Below are 27,939 nucleotides of genomic sequence, written 5' to 3' on the forward strand. Positions count from 1 at the left end.
CTGGTAAATTGGCTATGGAGGAGGGGACCAGAGTTTGTCTATGGACATTGTTTGAAATGGTAATGTCCAATTATCTCTGGATTAGATCAGTTAATATCAGCATTTTTCGTTGTCTAATCGGTCGATTGAACAAGAAAAGACCTTTGGTTTGGATTGAATTGTGGCACTGGTAAAAGCGAGGTGAGAGTTTGTCAACAATAGCACTCTTCATAGACCCTTGTTAAAAGTAGTGGCTGAGAAGGACAATCACTAAGCATTTATTATGCAGGAAAATTATATGAACAGCATAATGTGAACCTCAATTAGTAAATTTTAAATGCCTCCAATTTACGATTTCACACAAGAAACATTTGACCACAGCCTTTTGAAATGAGTATTGAAAACTTGAGTACAAGAGTGAAATAGTTTTGAAAGTTTTGATTTGTCTCGAAATTTTGGCTGGAATGAACTAGAGAAAAAATTCACCGTGAACGCAGAGAATATTTGCGGTCAACCTTTCAAGCAAGGAAAACTAAAAACTTTGTTTTTCGACTTATAAAACTGCGGATTTAATTAATTTTAGGGAAAAATCCAAATACGACCCTTGCCCAATAGGATTTGACATGATCAGACTCTCGAGAAACATTCGGAACATTTTTCAAATGTCTTAATTAATTTATAATTTTAAAATAATCTGTATAAACTTGCAATTCTCAGTACAAACTATTTTTACAATGACATTTCTTGTTATCACAATAGCTCTTATGACAGACGCTACAAATACGCATGCGCCGGTTAGTTTCGTAATTGCTTCTCCATAACATCTGTTTGAAAATTTTTCAATTTTCCCGCCAAAAGATGAGGAAAAAATACGGGCGCTTGAAAAACGCACGCGCCTTTTTTTTCCTTTTAACTTCATAAGAATAATTCAAACAATTAAGTTATAGATATCAGTTCTTCCAGCATGTAAGTGAAAATAAAGTCTAATAAAGAAGTGTTTCCATTGTGTTGTTTGATGGCGTTCTTTATTAACATAATCAAGTTATTGCATTTCATTGCATTTTCTTCATATTCACAAGTCTGTTTTTAATATTTAATTTCTGTATTAATTAAGTCAAAAGTGTAAGGAACAAGCTTCCATTTATATACTAAGACTAAGGCGGGAAAATTTGAAACGATATGCACAGTGTCTTCCAATATGCAGTGTCTTCCCTGGCAACGAAGTTGCCTTTCTGAAGTTTTCCTGACGAAAAAAACCTCTAGCCTCGGTTTAAAATAAAAATCCCGCCAAAAAAGAGGTCGCACCGTCTGACATAAATTTCATCTTGAATCTTTCTTTTTTTTGGATTATTTTATCTCGTTTTTGGGTCTAGATTCACAACCACCATGCATCCAATTAAAAAAGACCAACTTTCTGAAAGATGGTGTTTTTGTGCGAGCGATGCAAACCTTTCTTAAGTTGAAGAAGAAAAAGACAAAATTGCAAGCTATGTAACCAAGACAGGCCATAATGATTGTCCCAAATAAGGCCATAATGATTGTCCCAAATAAGGCCACAATGATTGTCCCAAATCAGGCCGTAATGATTGTCCCAAATAAGGCCACAATGATTGTTCCAAATAAGGCCACAATGATTGTCCCAAATGGCTTATAAGTCGGTTGAATTGAAAAGGTTACAGAGAGTTTGCAATTTCAGTTTTGTCTTCTTTTACAGCCCAAAGTTGTGGTCTGTTTGCTTTTGGTCTGTCTTGGGAACTAGAGAGATTGTTTGATTTCGTATTGATCCTTCACTGGAATTTTCATTTGTCCCATTTTCATCCTTGTTGGGCTACTTCAAGTATCTGCATCACACGTTCACTTATCGAGCTTTAAAAATGCATTCTATTCTCTTGCTTCCTCAACAACCAAAAGGTAACTGCACATCGATATCTGGTCTCACCGAGACTTTTGGTCCCACAATTAGGCAATTTTTTAGATCTATTTAAGTCGATGAACATGAAAAGAAGTTACAGACCCGAATTGTGATAGGATTGAGAGAGAAATTTAAAGGAAGTCAAAATGCATCCGTGTAAACGAAAAAGCAAACGCTAAATCGTTCACCTCAATTCTGATATGCAATATAGAAATTGGCGGCTGTCAGAACCTATTGATAAAGTTTATGTAGATTTCTTAGCATAATTTCTTTAAATTGCCTTTAAATCAAGTTTCATTGTTTCTTTTACTTTTTGAATTTATAAATCGATCGGTATTCGAAAACAATACACTGCTCTCTGTTTCTGTTATCAGTTTTAATAGGAAACTTCTTCAGTGTTCTTATCTTGAACCTTTTTGTACAACAGTTTGACAATTACTGTTGTTTGAAATGTGGAAAGTGAAATTCACTTTAAAAATTTATGTAGCCTTCTGTTTCACATATTACAGAAAAATATCATTACTGTATCCTTATTCTCTCTGGTGTATTTTGTCAGATTGGCAGCAAAATATTGAATACTTCTTGCCCCATACCAGCACAAAAGGGAAACGGATGGCGTTTGGGATTGGAACGTACGAAATTTCTAGGTTGTAAATCATAGCAATAAAGAACACTTTCGAGCAAGAGAAAATAAGGTTCGAGCAAATTCAAATTCGGCTGTATGTCTCTTTTACATCTATCAAGTCATTAAAGAATAACATGAGCAACTTCATGGATAAAATTCAACTTTTGTAAAACTTAAAGGGAAAGTTTAGCGGGCAAAAGCTAAATCCACTGCCACTTTAAACATTGTTTGTTACTGAACCACAGAGAAACCCAATAAATATTTAAGCATAAACTGAAGAGAAAAAGCGATTTTCTAAAGTATCAATTACCTTTAATTCTGAATTTTAAGTTTTTTGGACGTTTCCACATTTTTCGTGAATTCAGCGCAATTTATCCAATTAGTGCAAAGATGCAAATTCTGTCAATTTCGTTTTGCGTCGGATCGAACTTCGTCTCACCTTTTTTACATTTTCAAAAATAAGAAATTTGCTTTCGATCGTCAAGAATTTCCTAGAAAATCGTTTTTTCGGCTTTATGCGGCATTTATGCATGAAGAACTCACCGTGCATCATTAGATATTGTCTGGCGACGGGTTAATAAGGAGAACAATTAAGCTAACCTCTTGACCAATCCGATATAAAGCTAATTAATGGTTTTGTTACATTTAACCAGGCCTCGGGCAATTTGCTTTTTTCTGCTTAAATTTTTTATTCCCATATAATCTAATTTGCCGTCGAGAATACTGCGGCCTTGGTCATTTGACACTTGATCGAAAAGTGCTCAATTAGAGTCTATGACAAATTAATCTAAATAAAAAGTGAGGGCGAAACCAAAAATTCCTCTGCAATAAAATGATGCAAGTTTCTTAGTCTCAAAACATAGTGATGCCAACATTTGGATTGAAACTTAAACTTTTATTCTTATCTTTCGCTGTCTTCAGCGCCAATAACCCTCCAACGAGGACCAATAATTCTTCCTGAAGAGAATAGAATAAGAACATTTTTTTTAGTTTTAAAAAATCCTGTAAGATCTGACTACTTTACAATACAATGATCTTATCAGACTGTAAAGACAGGAAAATTTCTAGCTTCTAATGAGCAGCATTAGAGGTGAAAATGGTTTCCTTCCACTTGATCTGTTAGGCACGTTTAAAGGTTTCTGAAAAAGAAGGGAGGTACAACCGAACCACGGTAACTTCTCCATAGAACTTCCCTGTCTCGTGTCAATATTTTTCAACGCTTAAGTCACGTTGTTATTCTTTTCGAGATCAATAAATGGATAAAGAAAGTTAAGAAGTTGTGAAATATTTCTGTTCAGCAAAGAGTAATTAAAAAAGGACACGAGTAAACCCATCAACTGATTTAATTTTTCCTATCTTTCGTTAACACGTCCACTCGACCAATTTTCCTCCTTAGAAGGTAAAATGTGCAAGTTATTGGGAGACAAACTACGGGGAAAAAGTGGTAAAAAATAACTAAGTACAAGTTTTCAATAAACCAGCTGTAATATTCTGGATACTGATACAGAATTGCCATGACGAGAAAAATAATAATGGCTGTAACGTATGCGGCCGATGCCGGCCAGCGGTATACAATTGTATCGCATACTCACAGGACTGAAAAATAAACAACATAGCTTCTGTATGTTACATGGGCCTGTTGTTAATTGGATTTCGGCACAGCACTGAACTTCATTATGTACAGGGTTCTTCGATAGAGAAAATAATGGCGAAAAGAACGAATTTCCTTTAGGACTTGCGCGTTATTTAATAAAGTTTGGAGTTATAAAGAAATCTTTCTGTCAATTGTCCACAGAAAATGCAGAAAAATATTTTTTTTAAAGGTCATTTACCTTTTTCCAAGAATTGGACAGGATAATACAGGGATTTATGTTAAGGAAAGGGACCGTGTCGACCAGAGCAAGCCGAAGCTCTCCACAAGCAGCAAGTGTTTATGGTTTTCAGTGTTTACTTGAGTTAACGATTATTCGCCAAAGGAGAGGAGATTGGTTTTTAAGTTAAGCGAGTAGAAGGGAAATAATCGTATAAGCATCAAAAAAGGATAACAAACGGGTCAATTGCATTGCCAGTTCAATTTCAAGCAAACTCTTTCTTTCGATCATCTTAAAACACAACACGGAGCTATGGATTTTTCCTTCTGTGACGCAATCTCGGACCAATAACAATGTGCTTATCATTTTGATCGCCTGAGTGAGACTTGTAGAGAATAGACCTGAGATATGGATTCTTAGGAAGGTAAGATCCAAATAGTTTTGTAAGTTTTGGTAAAGAGTTTTCCAATTCCTGTACAACCCCTCCCGATGCATTAAACTACAATATTTGCAGAGATAACTTAAGGATTTTAATGTAAACAGACAACAACTGAAATAAGCCCATCAAGATGTTTATCTGAATAACATCCGCTGTTTGCGAAAAATCTCCATTATTTCTCATGAGTAATACAGCACGCGACAGGTCCAACTTACAAGTGCTCGATAAAATGTAAAGTCCAAGAACTAGTTGGGGATTTGCGTGTAGAGTAGAAGTTTTTTTTTGCTTCAGAAAGAGGGAGATGCAGACGCCTATTTTGCAGATGAACTTAGAAATTTTTCTCTTGTTGAACCAAATTAGTGAACTAGTAACTAGGTGCAACGGAGGAGTTGAACTCGAAGCTATAGACTCAAATCTAGTTGAGAAAAAAAGGAGGAAAATTTGACCTTGGGACTTCAAAATCCAGCGCCCTTAACCGCTAGGCCTCGCCGCCTCCGCAATGATATAATAATTACGTCAATGAACCCATTTTGAGACCATCTTGAAGGCCCAATGATGACCATACTAACTGCAGGAGTTCTACAACAAAAACAACAAACGACAGGTGATAGATTGGTTCACATCTGCCACCATCAAAAGTGTCAATGGGTACCCTGACATAGAGTTACAAACTAACTGGGCCGGGTTTCAGCGATTAATATGATCACAAATGTATATAAAAGACACATCATGGTCAGCCAACGATTAAAAAAAAAAGTTTAGAGCTCAAATTATGTTACCCATTTACCGAAAACATCGTCAGACTAATGTTAAGAACAATCTACATCAACAAGAATAAAGGAAACAGGTGAATGACCATCACGATAGGTTTGCGTGGCGTATGAGATTTATCTTTCTCTTGTTTTAAGTAAATATAATTTCATTCGAATGAAAGGCCCTTGACTTCTAAGTCACTCGGAACAGTCTTGAACCATCAAAAAAAAAAGTCACGCCGCTGTACACGGGGAGAAATAATACATTACCAGCCTCAAACGAAATCAGCCAATCACAGGGAACAAACACAGTGACTGAAACAAAGGATTACCAAGATTTGTGCCACGCATCTCCATTGAAATCCATGAGACAATAGAATTCCACGTGCCTTTAATGGAACCTCACGAATTTCTCAAGACTATCGAAACTGGTGTAAAGTTCAGGCAAACAGTTCTACAAGCAAACCTCACAGCAGGCCGTGTGGTTTACGGATTTCGTACGCAACTTTAGAGCGTCTCTAAGTGTGATTTAATTTAAAATGGAGGCCACCATTTATGAGGATCAAAGCTTTTTGTTAGCAAATAAAAATTCCTGTGCTCAAGACAATGATAGATTATGGTTAAATTTAACGACTGAGTGCAAGACATCGGCAAGGAGAGACGATTTTGATATCTCAGATCTACTGAGATCTCCGGATATCGGGATTTCATCGCCGGACCTTGAGACGATCGTTTGGAGAAACTTTCCTGATTCTTGCGCAGTAAAATTACAGTCAACATCTCCTCCACCGCCAATTTTTGCCACACAAGAAGATTACTCCGCACAGAAAGTCACCGCAGAACAAGAGGTGTTTGCAAGGGGATTTACCGACGCGCTTCAACGTTTGCGAGAAGAGAGGGAACTGCGTGAAGCAAGCAAAACTCGGACGCCCACGGAGGACGAATCAAATAAAGTGGTCGATGACTCGAAATGCACTTTCATCTCTTACAGATTTGATTCATCTTTCCGTTTGCCGTCTTTTCAAGAAACTTTTTTACCTGTTAGATGTACGGGTGCTACGATTAAAACCAAAGCAGATCAAAACACACATAGAACTTTTTCTGAACGAGAATATGGACAACAGCTCGAGCGGTCGGAGGATTCAGAATGGTTTAAAGTGGAAACGTTAGAAGAAGGATTCTCAGGACAACAACAGTGCCCATATAGCGACTGTTTGCTAAATTCTGCCGAAGAAGAATCGGACGATTGTTCGACTAATTCGCCTTTGTCTGATTACACGGCAAATGACTATAGCGTCGGAGATTTTGAAATCGACGGCAGAGCTGCAGATGACATGGATTTCCAAGAAGGCGTCCATGCACAAGACAACTTTCAGCCACATAATGAGTGGCTCTCAGTAGGACAACACATGATTCAGGACACCCCGACACCAAAGCACTGGCTAACAGTTCACACAAAACTCTATAACATGTCGGTCATAAAGCAAGAGCCGAACAGTGTAGACGACCAGTCACAATCATCCAAAATGCCTGACGTTCAGGGTTTCATCAAAACGGAAAAAAAACGGCGGAAAAATCGTCTGGCGGCGTGGAAATGCCGTCAGAAAAAGCTTATTCGTGAATCAAGGCTCGAAACAACAGTGGAGGAGCTTTGTATGGAAAATTCAAGGTTGATGGAAGAACTGGAGAAATTGAAACGCAAAAGGCAGCAATTGGAACAAACATTTATCAAGCATGTGACAAGTGGATGTGAGGAGGCCCATGTTCAGTACACTGAAACATTTAATGGCGAAAGCTAAAGTGAATGCCTTGATATATTGTTCTTTCGCTGGTAAGTCATTCTATTTTACATTAAGGTATTCCTTTAACAGATATCTCTAAGAAATTATGTTGGTAAATCTATGACAACCATCTTTGTGTTAGAGTTATTTCTTGATTTGTTTATCACGATAAAGCGAATGGAAAATGATACTCCCAACGGCAAGAGTTTTATTTGCCTTTAATTCGCCTGAAATTCGACATGAGTTTGCTTCTACTTTGCTTCACCTTTTGAAAAAAATAAATATGACAGACAGTAAATCACAAATGTGAATTCGATTAGTTAAGAAGGAAGTTATGTCACCAAAGCTAATTATATGACAACATCACAACTCTGCCCAATAGCATCTAATTTAACAAAACAGTGTGCATCAGTTTAGGGAAAACAACCCATAATAAGCACAGTACACTGCATTTATTTTCTTTTTTTATTTTAATTCAGAAAAAATTATAAATAACAAACTCTCAGAAAGCATAAATGAGGTGGCTTTCGATGTCCCGACGACAGAGTAGTCTTGGCTCTGATATAAGAAATTATTTATTATTTTGATAGATGTGTTGCAACGAATAAGCTTTAGCATCCTGAACAACTTTTCAGAATTTTGGAATCCCGACTAGACATCGGTAAATTATCCTTTTTTTCTTTCGTAACCCATAAATCCTCCTTTTGATAGCAAACTGTGCCCCCAAAATATTTTATTCAATACAAGTTTAGACTCGTTCTACGGCTTTAGGAGTAACTGTGCTGTGCGAGTAGAGCTTTGCAAGACGTCATTAATATTTTGAAAAAATTGAACAATATACTTTAATAAGTAAATGTTAGGGCTAAAATCTTTATGATTTATCGTGGTCCAGACGTTCACAGAAAACATCTTCAAAAGAGACTTTTGCCACTTAAGATTCAAGACCAGGCGTAGCAGTGGTCACTCTCCAGAGGGATTGAGTGTTTTCAAAAGACCGCAAAGGTGTTGCTAGAATCTTCTATCGATCTTTGTAAGATAATTGCTCCGCTAATCAAACAGTGGGTCTTCCAACAGTCAGTTGCTGGGTTGCGCTCACAGGCAGTAGCTTAACTTTCTGAATCACGAAATAAATCACGGATCGATTATACCGAAAAGAAAGAATTATGGGAGAAGGTCTTGAAGTATTCCTAAGTATAGTAATTTTTCGGTGGGGATTGAAATAGAGGGATAACATTCCACCAGTATTCAGTAGAGTCTCCAAATATTGATCAACGTCTTAGGGTAACATCTTCTAGTATTTTCTATCCTATAGTACCTGGCTGGTTAAAGGTAGAAACTTTCGACTGAGAAAAGTTCGCCTTTTTGTCACAATCATGAGGTCTTGCGTGACCTATGCTAAAATTTACAGAGAATTGGTAATAACAAGAGACTATCTTTACCATTTTCATTGGAGGATGTGAAAATTAATCCAGCTTCGAGCGTATTGAGATTTACTTGAAGTACCTGCAGAGTTTTTTAATAATTCACCGAAAGCTGTGACGTTTCTAAACAACAGATGTCTAGATTACGAAAGACTCACTTCTTCGTTTGATTTTCAAACCGTCGGAGAGAAAATCTTAATTCCATCATTCTGATAGGAAAAAAGTAAAAAAAGCAATTAACAAATATTGCAAGCGAGACACATAATTTGACAATTTCATCACTACTCACTGCCAAATTGAGAAGAGACATCCCAGATAAGCCAGTTAACTCTCTATTAGTCAGCGCCAATATTCTCAGGAGCCCACCGTGCTCAGTGTCCTTCAACTGAAATTAAAGCCACCCATCTTCTTCAAATACATCATCACAATGCATGAAACGGAAAGAGAGGTCTCACGCTCGAACATTCCTTGTTCAAGGAAAACTTTCATGAATAAGAAATGCCGTTCAGTGTGTCTGTATTGTTGTAATAAAATGTTCAGAATCTCTTAAAACCTGTGAAAGGTACACGTACACAACAATATACACCACAAGGAAACCAAGGTGGAGAAATAACCTATGATGGTCTTTGATGGTATTAGAAAGATGATTCATATGTAATAAGCTTCATTCTTACCTACGTCTGGTAAAATTCTTGTCAAATAGGAAGCTACAAATGGTCTAAACAACCACTGACTTTTCTCTAACTCATTAGTAGCCTACAGAAGAGCATCGATTTCTCCAAGGGGACTCCGAGTTCTTCGTCCCAGCCTCGTCACACAACGGACAACCAAACGAAGGATTTTGGTCATTTTTCCAAGAGTAAACTCTATTTGTCTGTTTATCATTAATATGCATTGTATTTTTCAATACTTTCAGGTTTTTCACATCATATCGTTCTTAATCACAAAAGAGAACCTTTAAACAAAAAAACATGACGGACTATTGAGAAGCGAAAAATCACAAGACAACCGGCATCACAAGGAATGCCGCTGGCGACTGGACACAATAAGATGAGGAGGAACTTTGCACCAACAAAAAGATAGGGCAGAAAGAACACGACAAGAAAACGGCGATTTTTAGATTGCATGGCCAGTCTCTTTAGAACAACTTCTTCTTCTGATTCACCGATCAGAAAACAGCATGCAGCCGTTTCTTATGCAGTTTCATCTCGTGCCATGACCTTAACCCTTTCACCTCCAATACCTTAATGTCTATTCTGTCTGCCGTTCATTTTGTACGATTCCAGCCCTGAGAATCTTGTATTAGAAGGCCTCTGGTTAATATTTTGCTTTGTTCCATGCACTGTTTGGAGTGAAAGAGTTAAGTACTCATGGAAAACTCGGCTAGATTTTATGACCACGACCTCTTATCTAACTGTGTCTAAATGAACACAACTCCGTTCTGTTCTTATAATAGATTTCCAATTCTCGAGCAGCATAATGTCGAGAACGTAATTGCTTAGAATATTTTTGAAGGACTGCAACGAAACACGGGGAAAATTTTTTATTTCAATAAGAATTTCTATTTTTCAGCAATAATTTGTAATCTTCAGCAGAGACCAAAAATATTAACGAGGACAAATGGAAGACAGAATACCATGCTCAAGGATTTTCTTTTCTATGATGGTCCCGTACATTTTATAAAATTGATATTTTGATAGAGAAGAATATGGCAACAACTTAATGAGAATATTAAGAAAATGTTGTATAAAATGAATATTTTGAAGAAATAAAATATTTTAAAGCTTAAAAATTATATGGTTTTTGTCTTAAAGTATCAATCATGTCTTATTGACCCATCTTCGCCCTAAGTTCAATATATCACACATTAAACCCCACTCTCGGAAAGAGAATCCTGGTCTTCTCATCAAACAAACTTTTATTTTAATGATCGTTTCTTGTCTCACTTAATTGCCTATCAAATTAACTTTCGACCATTAAAAGTAGCACAAACCGTGGAATTGTTGACTGAACGAAACTTTTTTACTCAATTAAGTCAAAAGCAATTTCTTCAATTGCTTTTACTAAAGACCAGTTAAAGACAACCTCTATCAATCGAACTAGGAAAGACCATGACAAGAAAAGAATCCGTTTTGGGATTCTTTACAAACCTGAAGACTTGAATTACATTAGATATCCGAGAGATTAATCAACATTCACCTCACTCAAATAGCGCAGGCGAACGGACCTGTTTCGTCGTTATAATGCCACAGGTGCTTGCGATATTACACTACTACTTGATCCAGTATAAACCATTAAAGTATTGGCACCAAAGACGAGCTTGCTGTCCCTCTAGAATTAGGCTAAATCCGACATTTTTCTTAATTTTCGGGCAGACATCGGCTAGATGCACCTATATACACGATGAAACTGCGTTTTCAAGACTGAAGAAAACGTTTCCCTCTGAAGAATTTACTAAATCTTCGCTTCGCATCAGTAGAGCAGGACACCATCCCACGGATCACTGCCTGGTGAGAAGGAGTCTAAATGCTTCACATTTCACGAAAACCAAGTGACGTGTAATCATCGGGGAGATTTTGCTCGAGACTTTCTCTCCCTTCGACGCTTTAATGCGTTGAACAGGCCAGGTCAGTGGAGGGTCATAACCATAATCATACCACTTCGCTGAGGTCATAGCGCGCGTCTCGAATCACACTGTCGCTCATGCGTACACAACTCGCTGTAAACCCCTAGCCGTGTTGATACCGACCACCCATGAGTAAGTTTACGAGTTTCTCGAAGTGATTTTCGTTTTCATGGAACTGTGATTCTTAAGGCTAAGAGGGGAGAAAGGGCGACCATCATTTAGTACAGAGGTAGGTGTGGCCAAATGTAATTACCATTAACTGCAAACGAATTCAATGTAGAATAGATAATTCCTTCACGATTCTGATGATTGATCGACTGGTACTTGTGACTTGTTAAAGCTGGAAGAGTTCATATGATTTAATTTACATTTTTTTACCATTCCCACTCGATAATTTGATCTTTTGGTACAACGATGCATGGCCTTCCATTTATTTGCTTTTTAACGAAGTATGACAGTCGTGTCAGCAAAATAAAGCAGTGTGAGGTACTTGACGGCGATTCTCTCACTGACTTTAGTTTAGTCTACGATGCAGCAGGTTCTTTCACTCTTTTGATACGCTAAGATGAGAACACAACGTGGTAACAAAAGTGGTTGGCATATTTATGGAGATGAAATATAGTGTTTACTAAACAATCTTTCACTAAAAGTCACTGATAGTGATTGTCCATGAATCACGTCACATGGTAACGTAGATACCCATGACGGGTACCAAAGTTCTAAATTAAAACAGAGCCAAGGTCAAAAGGTTAAGACTTAGTGCATAGTAAGCGCTTTCGAGCATTGTAGCCGGCTTCTTAGAAGTAGGAGGCATCTTCAAATTCTAACGAGATGGAACGTAGGAAGAAAAAATTATTTATCCTTTCGAGGCTTTTTCTCGATGAGAAATGGAAAGCTAACAAGTAAAAAGTGCAGTTAAGTTTAAGTTTGGCACAAACTGTTTAATCAAACCTGTCAAATAAAATCATTCATCCATTTATTGTACTCTCGAGCTTCAAGAGAAAGCTTAGGAAACGTACTCCCGATTTATTGCTGCCACTTGAAGACATCAATACTTGTGAAAAATTGAAAACTTCTACCAAATTACCAAACCTGAAAACGATTATTTTTCTTCCTCGGTCTAAATAATCGCAAGAATTTTTAAGGGATTAATTACAATCTATTTTATACGTTGACGGTTACTTATTGCACCACCGTCCGCATCCAGGAATGCAGACTCACGAGTCCGTAGAGCTTTAGGAAAAGTTCTGTTTAGATGAAGCCAGGTGTAAACAATTGTGAAAAACTCATGAGTCCTTCCCTTTCTAAAGTTCCCTCTATTTATAATTTCCATGCCAGATTTTAAGGATTGTACTCACTAAGAATTACTAGTGGAACCGGCTTCCTTTTTCTACGGTATTTATGATTGCAGGAAACGTTTCTTAGGATCAATGATTTTTTTTTTGTTTAGCTAGGCGTACTTGCACTTGTGATTCGCTGAAAAGAATTTTAATCAGCATTCTATACTAACTAATCTTTCCGAGGAATATTTTTAAGTGCAAGTGTTTTATTTTTCAATCCATCACTCAATATTCGTTTTTAAATGGAACAAAAACCTTAGTTCAGTGTTACGGTCTGCAACTGAAGAAAACACAAAAAATTATTAAAATTATACGTTTTAATGCGTATTTGTCAATAGAAAAGTGGTCATCGCTATAAGCTTAAAATCATAGGCACACTAGTGTTCAATGGAGAAAACACCGCCGACTTTGAGGTAGGATACCTTATAACTAACTGAACCACAAAGTCAGTTAGTTACGCAATGTGCTAAGTTTGAAGGGTTTGTGATGATGTCCTCATTGAAAACGCAATGTTAAGTTTACAGTTGGCTAAAATTGAAGGGTTGAATGAAAGAAAGCACTCTGCCTTTTTTCAACTCCGAATCAAATTCAGCGGAAATTATTGTTATTTCGACGGTGTGATAAGACACACGATCCCAAATCCACGGATAATAGAGACTACGCATGAAGCACTGCAAAGCAACTGGTGACCACGGGTTCCATTGTTCGCGATAATGGGATAAAAGAATCGAAGTATTTCATTACATTCACGGATGATCGAATAAACTAACTTTACAAATTTTCCGTAAAACAGAAACTTAATGTAAATCGGAAGTTATATAGCGAGACATGCGAAGGAATTTCCTTAAACACTCCAGTTGAACGCAGTGGATCGCAAAAATTCGCCTTTTTCACGACTGAACTTCGACTGAAATCAGGAAAAATAGTGGAACTTTTTGTAGGAGCCGTCACAAATCGTAAGTGCACTCTTGACGTTTGAAATTGACCCAGTTCTAGCTAGCTTTTGAGACACGATGAGCAAGATGAATCAGCATGGCTGAAACTGTCAAGTTTCCAGTTCATACATTCTTCGGTTAAAAAATAATTCAACGATCGAGGGGTTCATTACTAACCAGGATGAGCCAAGATAATCTTAGATATGAAGCTATGTCATCCATGTCTAAATATAACTTGGCACCAATAACCATATCCTTTGTAAAGTATTTTACAAATATGGTACTTAAATGAAAAGCTCTATTATCATATCGAAATTCCCTTTGCTGGTTTGTTTGCTTTTTGGCTGCAAATACACTGAAACACAACAAGTGCACAAACAAGGCTCCCATTTTTACCGGCTGTACAATCTTCGTTCTGAATGGGATGGATGTAACGTCTTTCGTGTTTTTTTTTTATCAAAAAAATTCATAAAGACACTGAGAAGAAACATTCACTGACCTGCACGTAAATGAAAATGCATTTCATTAGATGAGTTTATTCATGTTTCAAAGATTTTCCATGTATACCGAAAATATTTCTGTTTTTTAACCTCCAATATTGTCACAAGCTACTGCAGTTAGTCCTAGGCTAAAATGTGGGAAACACATTGTCTACAGGATGTTATAGCCCTAGTAGTGCTATGAACATCTTGAGACATCAATAAATTTATCCTCCTTCGCACGGTCCACTTCTATTCAACACCTACATAAATTTTTCTTTCCACTTAACGGACAGCTAGTCAAGTGAATAGCGAGAGAAATTCTTAAAACAAGCATTTCACGATAAAAACCTTTCCTTAGTCTCTAGTATGCTGCGCCATATAAATGTTTTAAATTTATCTTTCCTTAAATTAAAAAGGATATGAAACACAGTTCAAAATTTTTCTTTACTTCATGTTCACAGATTCCAAGAGTATTTCCCCTCCTGAAAGTTCATACATGTAACCACTGCTCAGGGGGTAGTTCCACCTACAGCAGGAGAGGTGATGAACCTCTATGTCATCTTGCTCCCCCTTGTCATACAGGGACTGGCACTAGGCTGTTGTGAAGGTAAGATCGAATCAAGAAACGATGATGAAAACAAATAAACAATTGAAAGAAACAGGGGGCCTCTTTCAGGATCTTGCAATTGACTTCAGGACTTGTTTTCCACCAAGAGCTTTAATGAGCTTAACCGCTTTGCCCCTGAATCACACGAGAATAAAGGAAATGATCACCAACTGAAAAAGTTCTTGATTTTTAAACAAATTATCCTTGTCAGCACTTTGTAAATTTATAGAGAACAGTTTGGAGAATACGCATTCTGATGTTGGGGTGTAGAGGATTAAGGGCGTCAAACAGAAAGTCATGATTCTGATTTAACTTTTGGGATTCTAAAAGCTTAAATGACATTTTAATGGAAGCCGTTACATGTCATATTATTGACATAACTCTTGTTGTCTTTGTTCTATGTAGCTAATGCTGCTGTAAGAACCAATCAGCCAAGAATGACAGTATTTAAAACAGATTGCATAGTTAGTTTCTATACATGGTTGAAACTGAGGATAATGGGTAGAGAGGGATCAATATAACTAACGACTTTTATGTGGATTATTGGTAGTTTTTTCAGTATACACAATTCCATACAAAAAACGTTTCTTGATTCTGATGGTGACGATTAGCTTGTCGAAACTTCCGTCTCTACCTTAAGCACCGACAACTGTCCTTCACGGGACTACTCTCACCTGGAGGATAAGTCTACACGGTCAACTGTTACTCCTGGGTTGTAACCATTTACTGTAAGCATTAACCCTCGCATTTATAGAATATGATGCTGACGACGTCAGTGGAGAGGGATCCTGGGATCAGGACGACTGGAATAGAAGTGGTGGTAAGAATCCACGAAATACCAAAGTTGGGCAGATTTATATTCTTAGCAATTCGCAACAAAGTTCTTCCAGTAAGCCATGTTATAGACCAGAAGGTGACGAGAAAATGTGTATTGAAAACTAAATGAACCGAGAAATGGGGTAGTAGTTTTGCCAAATTATAGTTTTGCCAAATTGAGTGTTATTGACAGAAGCTGATATTGACTTTTGATCGCTTTTTATCTACAACACCTGTCAGATACCAGCACAGGTGAGGATGATAATTTCACTGGGTTTAAATCTGGTTCGAGCTCAACCGACAAAGCCGAAGATGATGAACAGCCCAAATTTTATCCAAGAATCTCGCAAACTCACTCTAATAGGATCTTTGTTACCTCTGGTATTGGTGAAGACAAAGGGGGCTCCAAACACGATGGCAGATCACATTACAGCTCGGAGAATAGTGGAAACCAGGAGAACAACGAGGATTTTGGTTCTTCAATGGATCTTTCTAAAGGTTTGTCATTACATTTTCTGTTTCAAAGAGTTCCCACGATGATTGCAGTTGTTGCATCAGACTAGAGTGAGTGTTTCCGACCTAAGACGGCTCGGATGAAAATTAACGAATCTTTGTCCCGATTTAACTCACGCAGTTATACTAGTTAGGGGTTAACGTCTCTAAATGTAAAGTGTTTTCTACCCATACATTGTGATTGCAGGATCTAAAGAAATTTACGGAAAAAAACCTTAATAACCAGGTTGATTGTTGGATCCTTTGTCACATCAAAAGGTCAAACGTGTTTAACACTGGTCTTCATAGTCCTCCCACAGGCATGGGCAGTTTAGCGCTTAAACACTTCTACTTTTCATCAAGAGGCTACTATGTATCTCAATAACCTGGAATATGTTTAATAACCAATAAGTACTCCATAATTTTCTATTCTCCAGTTGGCGATGCAATCGATGTAATGAAAAGGCTTAAAAAGGGTAAGATTACAATGACAGAAATACCTTCCCAATAAAGTAACAAGATGTTTTTTTTATTTGTGTAAAAATCATGCCAAAAGAACCAGTCATGAATGACAATTTCCCTATCCAATTTATTGATTAAATCTGTAAAATCAAGATATGTCTGAAACAGCTTGAAACGCCATAGCACATATGACTTGTTTTCATCAAAGAGAACAAATATGGTATGCTCTTATATGCCGACAATTCTCACAACCCACCTCCCCCTCCTCCCTCCTACCATTTTAATGCATATTCCTGGAAAAGTCTTTGGAAAGAACCTTTATTGATTGAAGCATTTAACCGGTGTGGAAACTAAACTGACAGGTGAGTCACATCAACCGAAATTTACTTTCGCAAGGAGGACGCAATGGAAGCCGAAACAATTTTTAACTTTGTTTCTACTCTTATGCCCTTGCAGAAATTACTTCCAACATTCAACATTTTAACGCTTAATTATTCTTTCCACAGCTAAATCAGATCAGGAGTTTGCCAAAAAGCTCAGATCAGGTAAGAAAACCAACCATCCAGCCTGTCCTTCTAATATTTGCATTATTGCCTGCATAAGACAACTCTGGTAAAGCACGAAGCATAAAATTATCTCAACCCAGTAAGCATGATAAGCTGTAACACCTGACGGTAATTTTTCTCTTTAAACGTAGGCCCTGAAAGCTTAGGCGTTGCTTTCAAAACGTTTGAACAACTTAGTGGTCTTTGGATATCAGTTATGCATAGAATATGGAGAGTTTGGAAGGCAAAAGGTAGGTAGGATTACTTGCGTTCCTCCGATGAGACTCGACGACTGCACGTAGTAATGGCTACAACCAAGAGATAAACTCCGTTTAACAACAATCATGTATCAACCGACATATTGCAAACTTTGCCAGACCTAGTCATATGCAGACAATAATGCAAAACGAATATTATCAAAATTGATGTAAGTGCATGAGGTAATAAACCCTTCCATCTTCTACCTTTGACCTCAAGCATTATTTAGATCCGTCATGACTTACTGGAAGATCGTGAAAATATACGTGATTTGATAACTGGGAGGTTTCTTTTTTTGGACGGTTATAAGTTAAAATAGTAAAGGTAATCGAGGTTGTAATCCGCCACCGTACTTGAATTGTACTGAATCAAATTCTAAATGTTTTAATGACAGGATTGCTTTAAAATTTTTGTTCAAACAAACAGGAGCCAAAGTGGTAATGCATTCGATCGTGAATGATATGGTACACAACACAGGAAGAGCAATCACACAGAAGTTGGGAAAAATGCTGAACAACACAATTGGTACGTACACCAAGATTTAATTATGATAATTATCTTTTAGTATGCTGCCTGACGTAACCGCGATGCTGTCTCGGAGCAACTTTTCCGTTGCTCACTACATTGACCAACCATTCAAAACATTTCTCAAATAGAGTCATCCTTTTTGAAAAAATGATTCTATGTTGCAGAGAGAATGTTGAGTAAAAGATCACACACGATGTCACAATTCAAAAATAATAAAGTAGCTGACATTTTACCGATCAATCTTGAACAAGTCCAAGGGAACATGGACAGCATTTGTTTTATTACAAACAGGTGGCTATTGATGATGTCATACACGGGCCTAACCCTTAAGAGATCATAGGCTAGAACCAATTGAGGAGTAAATACAATGCTGTAGTCTGTAAAGATCAAAAAGGAAAAACAATCTACGATTGCTTCGAATTTAGCGACTTCTATACTCATTCAGTTATCCTTGATATTTCCTTGGTGCAATTCATTAAGGGTGTTTGAAAAGAAAATTCCTATAAAGTGTGATCGTAATGCTTGGGTGAGGCGATTCCAATAACCTGAAATATGCATGATTATTGGCAATAACAGATGTGAACATGAACAGCAGTGGGTCAGCAGCTTTTGATAAAGACGACGGTTCAACGGAACCCGAAAAGAAGCACAGAATAGACACAGTTCACCATCAAACAGGTAAAATCATAAGAAAAGCTCATCCTTCCCTTCATTGTTAAGGAAATCTTATTCATCATGTTTAAAAAATGTAAAGCTATCCCTGTTCATAAAATTTAAATATACATAAAACTTTTTTAATAGGAATATCAAATCAGCAGGATCCAAAACAATCCTTTCGTTGAATTCTCTTTGATTTTTAGATCTACCAGTTCAAAGAGTTAGTATTGATTTTATAAAGAACGTTTCAAGCATAGGGAGGAAGTCGTCTCATACGAAACGTAAGTTGAAATCCTCTGACTGAGTGGCAGGAAAGTTTCCGTTCTTAAATGATCTGCCATACAGACCTTTGCTTTCACTGCATCTTTTTTAAAGCGTTTCCTCGTGGGATACGTCGTTGCCTAATGGTCAGTGGATCTAGAGCTCGTAGCTCAAGCTCTGGCCGGGTCAATGTGTTGTGCACTAGAGCATAAAATTACTTTTCAGCTTTCAATCCTTCAAATCGCATAATTTGACTTATTATGCCCTTTCTCCCAATGGATAACCTTGGGATTAGAACACCTGCCACTTCTTATCCTTGCAATGATCATTGTTTTTTAAATGTGTAAATATTCAATTTCAGCCATTAAAGAACCAGAAGAGAAAGTAAAGGTGTCGTTTTTAAAGAGGAACATGAATGAATCCAAACCGAAGCTAAAATCTGAGACTCACAATTTAATGAAGAATACCATGTCTGTCATCCAGAAAACGTCAGAGGAGAAAGAAAATAAGAACTTCACTTCCATTCGTGACAAATCAGAAACTCGTTCTACTTTGGTGCCTAAAATTACACTTCCCGTCTCATTAACAAATGGTGAAGAAAAAAGATCGAGTACTAATAACACCTTGGTGATCATTAACAAAGAGAATCACAAAAACGTTGACGCGGATACAGAGAGAAGTAAATCTGACCCTCGTAAGGGAGAGAAACAGAAAGAAAAGCAACATATTAAAATTATTGATGTAAAAGAAAGAGAAAATAACTCTTCAAAAAAGTCTAGTGGTGACTCATTGAGAAGAGATGATGAAAGTCGCCCTGAAATAAAGTTACTCGGTGCAGACAACAGCGCACGGGGCGGAGGGGGGAAAAGGCCTGTGGAACTCGTAAAACCAGCGGTAAAGCAACTAAGTGCAATCAATAAAGCGACAAACGATGAACAAAGAGATCAAAACAACACAAATAGTTTCTTTCCTAAGAGGAAAGTTAGTCAAAATAAGGTAAACACATCGCGAAGCGAGATGGAGAAAGTGAAAAAGTCCGGAAAATCCACAGCATTGGAAACAATGAGGATAAATTTCTTGAAACGAAATAGGACTTCACTTTCAGATCCTAAAACCACTCTCTCTTATGTCATTGGTTCGGAAACACGAGGCAATAATGTATTACCAGCACTGCTCAACACATCCAACACTCCTCTGCATAACAAGTCTATTTCTAGAAATGATTCATCAACTTTACACAAGTCAACTTCAGCTGTGGAAAGTAATTATAGAGAGACATACCCGACCGGAAAAAAGATTCTTAATGTTGAGAAGAATCAAACAAATAAAGAACCTTATACTCAAAGGGATAAAAAGAGCTCAAGAAAAGGACTTACTGGGAACAACACAACAACTACCTCCGATGTGTTGCACAAAAGAACAAAAAAACCACCGTCAGCGAAATCCGAGAAGATAGTAATAAAACTAAATGGAAAAAAGGGGGCATCAAAAGTGAACAAGGCAAATGATACTGTTCATGAAAATTTTAAGGCTATGGATACTCATGAGGTAAAGGAAGGCATTGACATTAATTATATGCAACGGAACGTCACTGCAAAAATGAAAACAGATGCAATAAAAGAAACCAGTCCTGCTCAGTTCAGTGATAATTCAGTTCTCACGCATCAAAAAAGGTTGACCTCGTCGAGAAAAAATGTCAAAGAATCCAAAATTACGAGTGAGGCAGCGCTAAATACCTTACAGGCAAACAAAACAGTTACCAAGGAAAATACCTTGACCAAAAGGAAAAATGTTTCAAACTCTGAAAGAGGTTTCAGTAATTCACAAAATGGTGGAATTACATATAACAAAGAAGCTACCCGTGGAGATGTACAAAAAGCCAGTTATAAAAATCCAATGCGGATTGTCGTTCAAATTGAGAACAGGACACAAACAAAAAAAAATGAAAAAGGAAAGTTGGTGAATGACATAAGCTTTCCGCTTAAGAAGGAACCTCAGAAAGGTGCAGCCATTTCAGTAGCAAGAGGTGAGTCACAACAGAAGATCATTGTGACCTCTCAAAAGCTAGGAAGTTCGAAAGGAGCCATCCGAAAAGTTACAGAGGAAAAGGCCAAACAGGACCCATTGGACAGTAAAAATGAGACACGAAAAGGTATGCTAGTCACAGTTATGTTCCACAACCAGGCCAACCTTATCATCCATTGCCAAAAGTAACACAAAAAGCCAGTAAGTTATAGGGTATGGACAGGGGTTAACAAGAGCGTATGCTTGGGGGCATACTCTTTGTCAAGAAAATACCATTGATAATTTATAACTATAAAACAACCCATCTTGCCACCAAATGCCATTGAGACCCTAGTAGAAATACCCATCACTGAAATTCCTTCCCTAGTGACTAGGTTCGACTCATTAAGGGATATAGTCACAGAGTTACTCATGATCAAAGGTTGATAGGAACATCTTCAACCCGTAAAGGGCATACTAATGACTATTATACCTGTTTCCCTGTTTTCTTTTTGTCGCTCCTAGCTCCTACCTTTAAAATGCCAGCATTGAAGAATTTCGTTAAATCTTACTTATCTCTACGAAGAGTAGAAGACTAATTTGCCATTCAACTTTATCACAGATCAAACAAATTCAAAAAGCAAAACACTGGAAGAGAAAGAAAAGATTGAGATCAAACCTAACTTAAAGAGAGGGGTACCGAGCAGCAAAGCGAGCATCTCACATGCACCTAACTCCATGCTTGGGCGAAAGGATAAAAAGGGCTCTGAGAACTATATATACGATACTCAGCATTTACAAGGAAATTCCATCCCAGTTAAAGACGAAAACCGTCACAGACCTTTCTCTAACAAGATACTGGCAAATCATCTGGAAAAATCTGACAAACTCGAAGGAAGAGACAATGCGACAAATGGCCCAGTAAAAACGCGTGTAACGCAAGGTTCAGGAAATGGCGTAACACATGCTTCAGGAAGTGGCGTGACGCATGATTCAGGAGGCGGCTCAAAAGATTATCCGGGAGAAAGCGTGACACGCGATTCAACTGTTGCTACAAGACATGATCCTGGAAGTGGCTCCATTCGAGATCCAAACCCCACATCATCAGATCTGCTGACCAAGGCAACTAAACGCCATCATTCAAAGCATGTTTCTGATAATGAAATAGTCAAACATAAAGTATCCCATTCTCCTCAACAAGTGATTGACGCCCAATACAAGCAACTTAGTAAGCTAAAGCCAATGTCAAAGCAACCAAACAAGCCTAACTCGGAGAGTGTTCCACCGCCAAAAGATACTAAATATGGTAAGTATTCATTTCATATATTTATGGATTCAAAATAGATCAGCTTTCTCCGAACCTCCCCCCGAATGGTAGGTGCACCGGACTTCAGATCTGAAGGTCTGGGCTCAACTATTAAGGTAGTGGGGGATGTGTCTCTGTGTTGGAGTCACTGTGACGTGTTGGGTTACTGTGTTGTGTTGAGGTCATTGTGATGTGCTCTTAAACAAGACACTAAGCTCTCACAGTGCTTCTTTTCACCGTGAATATAAATGGGTCCCGGATGTAGAATGGAGCTTTCTAGATCGGGGGCCGATTTCACTTTATTGTTTTGAACTTTGTTTCTAAGCAAGTCCTATGGAAAAAAAGAAACTTTTTCCAAAAAGGAACCTGATTCTTACTGATTTTGGAGCAGTTTTTTCATAATCTCCCTTCTTCCCTTTTAAGAGCATTTCAGCAAGGTGAAGATGTCACCAAAATCGCACCAAGATTTTCAGGCCTCACGGAAAACCAAAGAGGAACGGCCACCTAGCACCTCGAGGTCGGAAGATCACCAAGCAGCTATCAAAGGTAACGGGTGTGATGGTTCATCATCCTTCCGATCCCTATTTAAAATCGTAATACTCAAATTTCAAAAGTCGCGTTGCCAGAATGGGGCCTGAATCTGGAAGAAATCTCGTAGTCATCTGCGACCTCCTTTAAGTAAAATTAAAGCTACAAAGATTAATTATTTGCTCAATTGATTAATAGATAAAAAATAGTTTATCCATTTCACTCTGTTACTGTGCCTTTTCCTTTTCGTGACAAAATGGAAAGTCAACATAAACGTACTGACGCAAAAGCCCAACCCGTAATATTTCATAGCCCTTGAGGCCCTTTAAATCCTACCTGCCCCAATTATCCACTTTTCAATCTGTAATGAAAGGGAAAAACGCCGTAAGCACCATATTCAATGTGTTTGCTTTCTAACCCTATTCCTGACCGCCCAGGCCGATTGCCACATGGGAAGAGTATATTGCTTCATGGGAAGAGCAGATTGCTTCATGGGAAAAGCAGATTGCTACACGAGAAGCATCGTCTCCAGAGATAAACATCTATCATGCCCCTGTCTTCATTGATCCTGATATGTTGAAAACGGAGATTAAGGCTTCAGTCTACACATTGACTGCGTTTTTCAAACACCGAAAATGATACTCAGCAGAACTAAGTGTCAAACTGATTGGCCAAAAAGGCTTTACACTAATGATTTTGTTTTGAAAGAAATCTCAGGAATTGACGAAAACTCTCCGTCCATGAAAATACAAAGCAAATTATCTGAGGGTGACCAAAGTCCAAAGAAAGAGGACGAAAAGTCAACGAAACCTAATCCAGGTAAAAGCACAAGAGTTGTGTAAAAAAAGACATTAATAGAGTAGAAAATCAATGAACATCAATGCTAAACGTCAATATGATGACCTAAACTGGCTTACACAATAGATACATATTTTTGTTTGCAAAAAAAATTTCAGTAATTGATGACAAATTGACGTCCAGTAAACTAAAGAATAGTTCTTCTGGAAGGGAACAAACTCCTGCAGAGGTGGACAAACAATCATCGAAATCTCACCAAGGTAAATCTTCAAAAAGATCATCATCATTTTGTTTTTAGCCAATTTCTATACTTCGCTCATTCCATTTTCATTTTAATTCAGTCATTACTGAATCTATTCATCCTTTCATCATCTTATTCACATCTCTTTATCAATGACCAGTTTTTTACCACAAAAACTTCCACGTCGCTTTCCAATTTATGATATAAACCCATAACGTCAACAGGATAATAAATGAACATGTAAGTATTTTTTGTGTTAATTGCAAGCGCTAAAAACATTCATGACGGGGACTAACATCCAATAATCATCTTGTACTGACAGTTGAAGTCTTAACGTCTCGCACTCCTCCCACTTCTCTTCTGACGACTTCAAACGACGATAACACATACAGCATTAAACAGATTGTGCAAGGTATTGATTTTCTCTTTCGCGAACTCGATGTATCCTGTAGTATTTAATTTCAAACTTAATGTTGCAGGGAATTCAGACCCAGCAAGATGCCGCAAAGACGTTTTTTTCTTTTTTTCTTTGCTATATGCATCTCATATGCGCGGCTAAGGCTCGAATGTTTGGGAAGGGGGTGGTAAAATTCTAACACAACTTAATCCAAACTTGAAGTGTGACTTGTTGTTTGACTAACGGACTGACTAATCCTCTACCCGCTACAATTAGATGCTTCGGACTGCGGACTGGTTACGGAGGAAATTGAGAAAGGGGGTCCTGAATATAGATTAGAGTAATAAAGAGCCATGATGACCTCCAGCTTATTGAAAAATATGCAGAATTCAACACGACACATTTTGTGATATTCTTGCACATCAGGACCAAGGGGCTCGAGTTATGTTTACGGAATCCACAACGATGATAAAGTTCATAATTTGGAGAAAAAGGTTTCGAGGCTGGAGAGCGAGGTTACAGTTTTGGAGACAGCGATGGCAGACTTGGCGAAGCGCCTGCTGGTCGTAGAACAAAAGTCAGGTGTGAACAATTGGAATTATGACTCAATCTTTAGTGTTTGATGTTTTCATTCAATAAGGTAGAAATTTATAAGCTGGGATTCAATGGCCACTTGTGTTCCCCATGACCACATGAAGTGTGTAGATTTAGAATGGTGTCTTCTCAGGCAAATTTCAAAACAAGCAATGGTAACACCGAAAATATAACATCCCTGTTACTTGGTGTAAAAATTGAGCTTTTTGGCTACTCCTTTAGAGGAAGCCAGGTCAAGACTGAACCTTTCTAAGGTCTTCTCGACAACTTTGTTCCATTTTATCTGTTTTCTTGTTATCCATTCAATACTCTTCTATCCTCTGCTTCACTTTTCGTACACGGTGGGAAGTCATAGGAGATTTACAGTCTTAAACTTGTTTAACGTTCTACCACACATTCAAAAATGTTCTGGTCTCATTTCAGAAGTCCCTCAGCCAACAATGCCGACCATTATCCACTCTTCCATAAAATCCGAGCCTGAAGAGAAGCATCCAGCTCACAACCAGCAAACTAATGTCTACATTTCAAAAGACGAGGCTCCAAAACTACCAAATCCCGAAAAGATTGTCATACCAATTTCATCTCTGTTCCCCGAAAGATCAGGGCACGTAAGCAAACCTTCTCATTTCATTCATGAGGAACAAGAAACCAAAGGTAAGTAAACTTTTTGTAATTTGTGTGTGATTGAAATTTTTTAAACAAAATCGTGAATTTGTCCAGCTCCTTACCATGTTACTCATCTGCAGAAGCTCAGATCATACACTATATCCAAATCAAAACATTTCTACTCATTAGCTTTTATTACACTGAGTGTCACTAAAGCAAAACATTATGCACCATTACGCATATTAATCACATCAGTTCAGTAAAGAGTACAAAGTATCCAGCTAAACAGATGTAACTCGCATCAAATAACTCATGATTCTTATTACTAAGACAAGTTTACATCAGAGGGACCGTTGCAATTTCACTTTTTGATGGACGTTCAAATTCTACGAGGAGGCAACATTTCCACAAGAGTTATATCGCATCTTACGTTCCTCTGCCTGTAAGGCACATTTGAAAAAGTCTCATTATTGTGATCACTAAATAACTGTAATTTCAGTTGACACTCACCTCGAGAATGAAGAGCAGGTGAAGCCTCAAGATAGTGCTCGGCTAAGTTTGCGTGGAGGGGCTCAATCATCGCCCTCCTCCGAGGCCCACGCGGTGGTGCGCCCCATAGTGAACATCATAGTACCAAACAACAGAGCAGACTTGTTCCCTGATGGAGGTCAGTAGGAGCTTCATTAAATATGACAAAACTTAACTGACCTGACTTGTTGTTGTTTTTAACATATTAATCATTTTCAACATTATCATTGTCATCATCATCACTATTATCATTGCTATCATTGTCATTATCATTATCATTATCATTATCATTATTATTATTATTATTATTATCATTATTATTATTACACTACCATTGTTAGCTGGCCAAGGTTTTAGGTTTCTAAATTGTTTGCAGCAGCTATTATTATATGTCTTTTTATATTATATCTGTCAATCTACCAGAAGTTCATCGTCAAGGTATTTTATATCTCGACATTGCCTTTGCATTCCTAGAAAACTCAAAACGTTTCATTACATTCCCTAATGCCATAGTTTCACCAGCATGCATTCCAAGATGTCAAAATGGCGGAAGGTGCTTAGAAGGGAACTCTTGTAGATGCCCGACCTTTTTCACAGGGGACCATTGTGAGAGATTTTCTCTCAAGGATCTACTGGAGAGCCCTGATCTCCGGGAGAGACCTTACAGAAAACTCCAACGAATAGTCGTGTCAGAACCACCAGATCGTCAGATACTTGATGGTACTCTAAACTTAGATTCAGGCCCTCCAGCTGCTGTCGAATACAGAGACATAAGCCAGTATAGAGACTTAAATCAAGATACTTTGCCCGCCAAAGAATTTGTAGCCAAGCAACAGCGTACAGAGTCTACTTTACCTACCAATGATGCAGAAATAGATGGCGGTTCAAGAAGAAGACAACTTATCCTCGAAATTTAAAAAAATCCTGTTAGGATTTGAACTGAAATTGATGATTGCATCAATCTGTTAATCTCTTTGAATGGTACCGCGGAAATATCCTTAGTCATCACAATTACTTATGAGGGAACTCAGGCAAAACCACAGACACCGTCATCGTCTCTCATTAAAACTCAAATCTGCCTTCACGGCGGCTTGCAAGGGAGCTGGCGCCATTAGAGACAGCGAGACAAATGCGAGCTAATTTTGTAATCGGCGTCACTCTGGTGATTGCCTTAGTTCCCGAACAAATAACATTTTTTTAGATACCGAAAAAAAATATAGTACGAGAAAAAGAGGGTCATCCTAGCTAAGGTCACGCGATCATTCACAGAAAGTTATATCGTCTTCCATTTCATGTTTTCTTACACTTGGGAGATCGTTTTACATATGAGTATGAATAAATGTAAATAGCGGTAGTTTGAAAGGTAAGTAGATTGTAGGAGGAAAAATGAGGCACTAACACAGTGCAGCGAAATGCAATAGGTTTTCTGTCCGCGACAAGCTCGGATTTTCCTTTTTTTAAATATGAATATTTGAACCGAATGAGAAACAACACTAACATTACAAAAGTACGAAACGGGATAAAAAAAAAAGCTATACAAATATGAAACTAAATAAGTATTTTTGACCATTTTCTGAAGATGTGAACCCCTGATAGAGAAGTGTCTATTCTCAAATTTGAAAATAAGAAGGGGCCTAACGTCATGGGACACGTGCAACGGGTGTGGCCAATCACAAAATTTCCAGGTTTGATGGAGGGTTTGTTAATGTTTAGTTGCAGGTGTGATTGCTCATTGAAGCTACATCAAAAAACTTTTAGCCATTTTACGAGGTATTTTACGAGGCAAGGTACGAGGTTTTGGAAAAACATGAAAGAAACCAGAAAAATATTAGTTTGGTATGAGAGAAAAACTTTAAAAAGTGAAGGAAAAACCAACGATAAACGATGGTGACCAAGGATGATGAAGATTTGCAATGATTGCAAATGAGGAATTTTAAACTTGAGGCTTAACTTTTGAGTTGCAAAAGCTGCGACGTAACTTCTTCCAGCCCCCTTATGCGATCCTAATGTAAAACAAATAGATAAAAAACCATGTCAGAAGCCCATTACTTGGGCTCCTGACCATGTAAATATGGCATTTTGGTACAAGTAGCATGATAGTGACCTCGTCGGGAAAATTGGTTTTTGTAATTTCACTTTGAAAAGTTTATAATAAAATATATTTTTGTTCGTTACGATTTTTTTTCCTTGTTATTAATTTGATTAACC

The 27,939-nt window shown here is 37.7% G+C and overlaps 2 protein-coding genes across 6 annotated transcripts; both read left to right on the forward strand.

The window, feature by feature from the left end:
• Nucleotides 1-5,957: 5,957 nt before the first annotated feature.
• Nucleotides 5,958-10,057, forward strand: LOC131792532 (uncharacterized). The gene is made up of 2 exons (XM_059109923.2): nt 5,958-7,349; nt 9,637-10,057. The coding sequence occupies exon 1, from the start codon at nt 6,058-6,060 to the stop codon at nt 7,315-7,317; it is 1,260 nt and encodes a 419-aa protein (XP_058965906.2). The 5' UTR covers nt 5,958-6,057; the 3' UTR covers nt 7,318-7,349; nt 9,637-10,057.
• A 1,391-nt stretch (nt 10,058-11,448) lies between these two features.
• Nucleotides 11,449-27,838, forward strand: LOC131792505 (microtubule-associated protein futsch). 5 transcript variants are annotated; one of them, XM_066170896.1, is made up of 20 exons: nt 11,449-11,575; nt 14,565-14,710; nt 15,465-15,530; nt 15,767-16,024; nt 16,456-16,494; nt 16,987-17,025; nt 17,178-17,276; nt 17,710-17,808; nt 18,388-18,489; nt 18,672-18,749; nt 19,091-20,881; nt 21,356-22,039; nt 22,463-22,585; nt 23,276-23,386; nt 23,524-23,625; nt 23,929-24,018; nt 24,430-24,585; nt 25,021-25,251; nt 25,703-25,870; nt 26,245-27,838. In XM_066170896.1, exons 2-20 carry the CDS (start codon nt 14,647-14,649, stop codon nt 26,646-26,648), a joined length of 4,704 nt encoding a protein of 1,567 aa, XP_066026993.1. In that variant the 5' UTR covers nt 11,449-11,575; nt 14,565-14,646; the 3' UTR covers nt 26,649-27,838. The 5 variants fall into 5 exon arrangements, with proteins under 5 accessions (XP_066026993.1, XP_058965874.2, XP_066026995.1 ...); XM_059109891.2 differs by having other exon boundaries at nt 25,024-25,251; XM_066170897.1 differs by lacking the exon at nt 11,449-11,575 and adding an exon at nt 13,510-13,642.
• Nucleotides 27,839-27,939: the final 101 nt, after the last annotated feature.

Source organism: Pocillopora verrucosa, chromosome 8 (assembly GCF_036669915.1).
Source record: "Pocillopora verrucosa isolate sample1 chromosome 8, ASM3666991v2, whole genome shotgun sequence".
Taxonomy (NCBI): domain Eukaryota; kingdom Metazoa; phylum Cnidaria; class Anthozoa; order Scleractinia; family Pocilloporidae; genus Pocillopora; species Pocillopora verrucosa.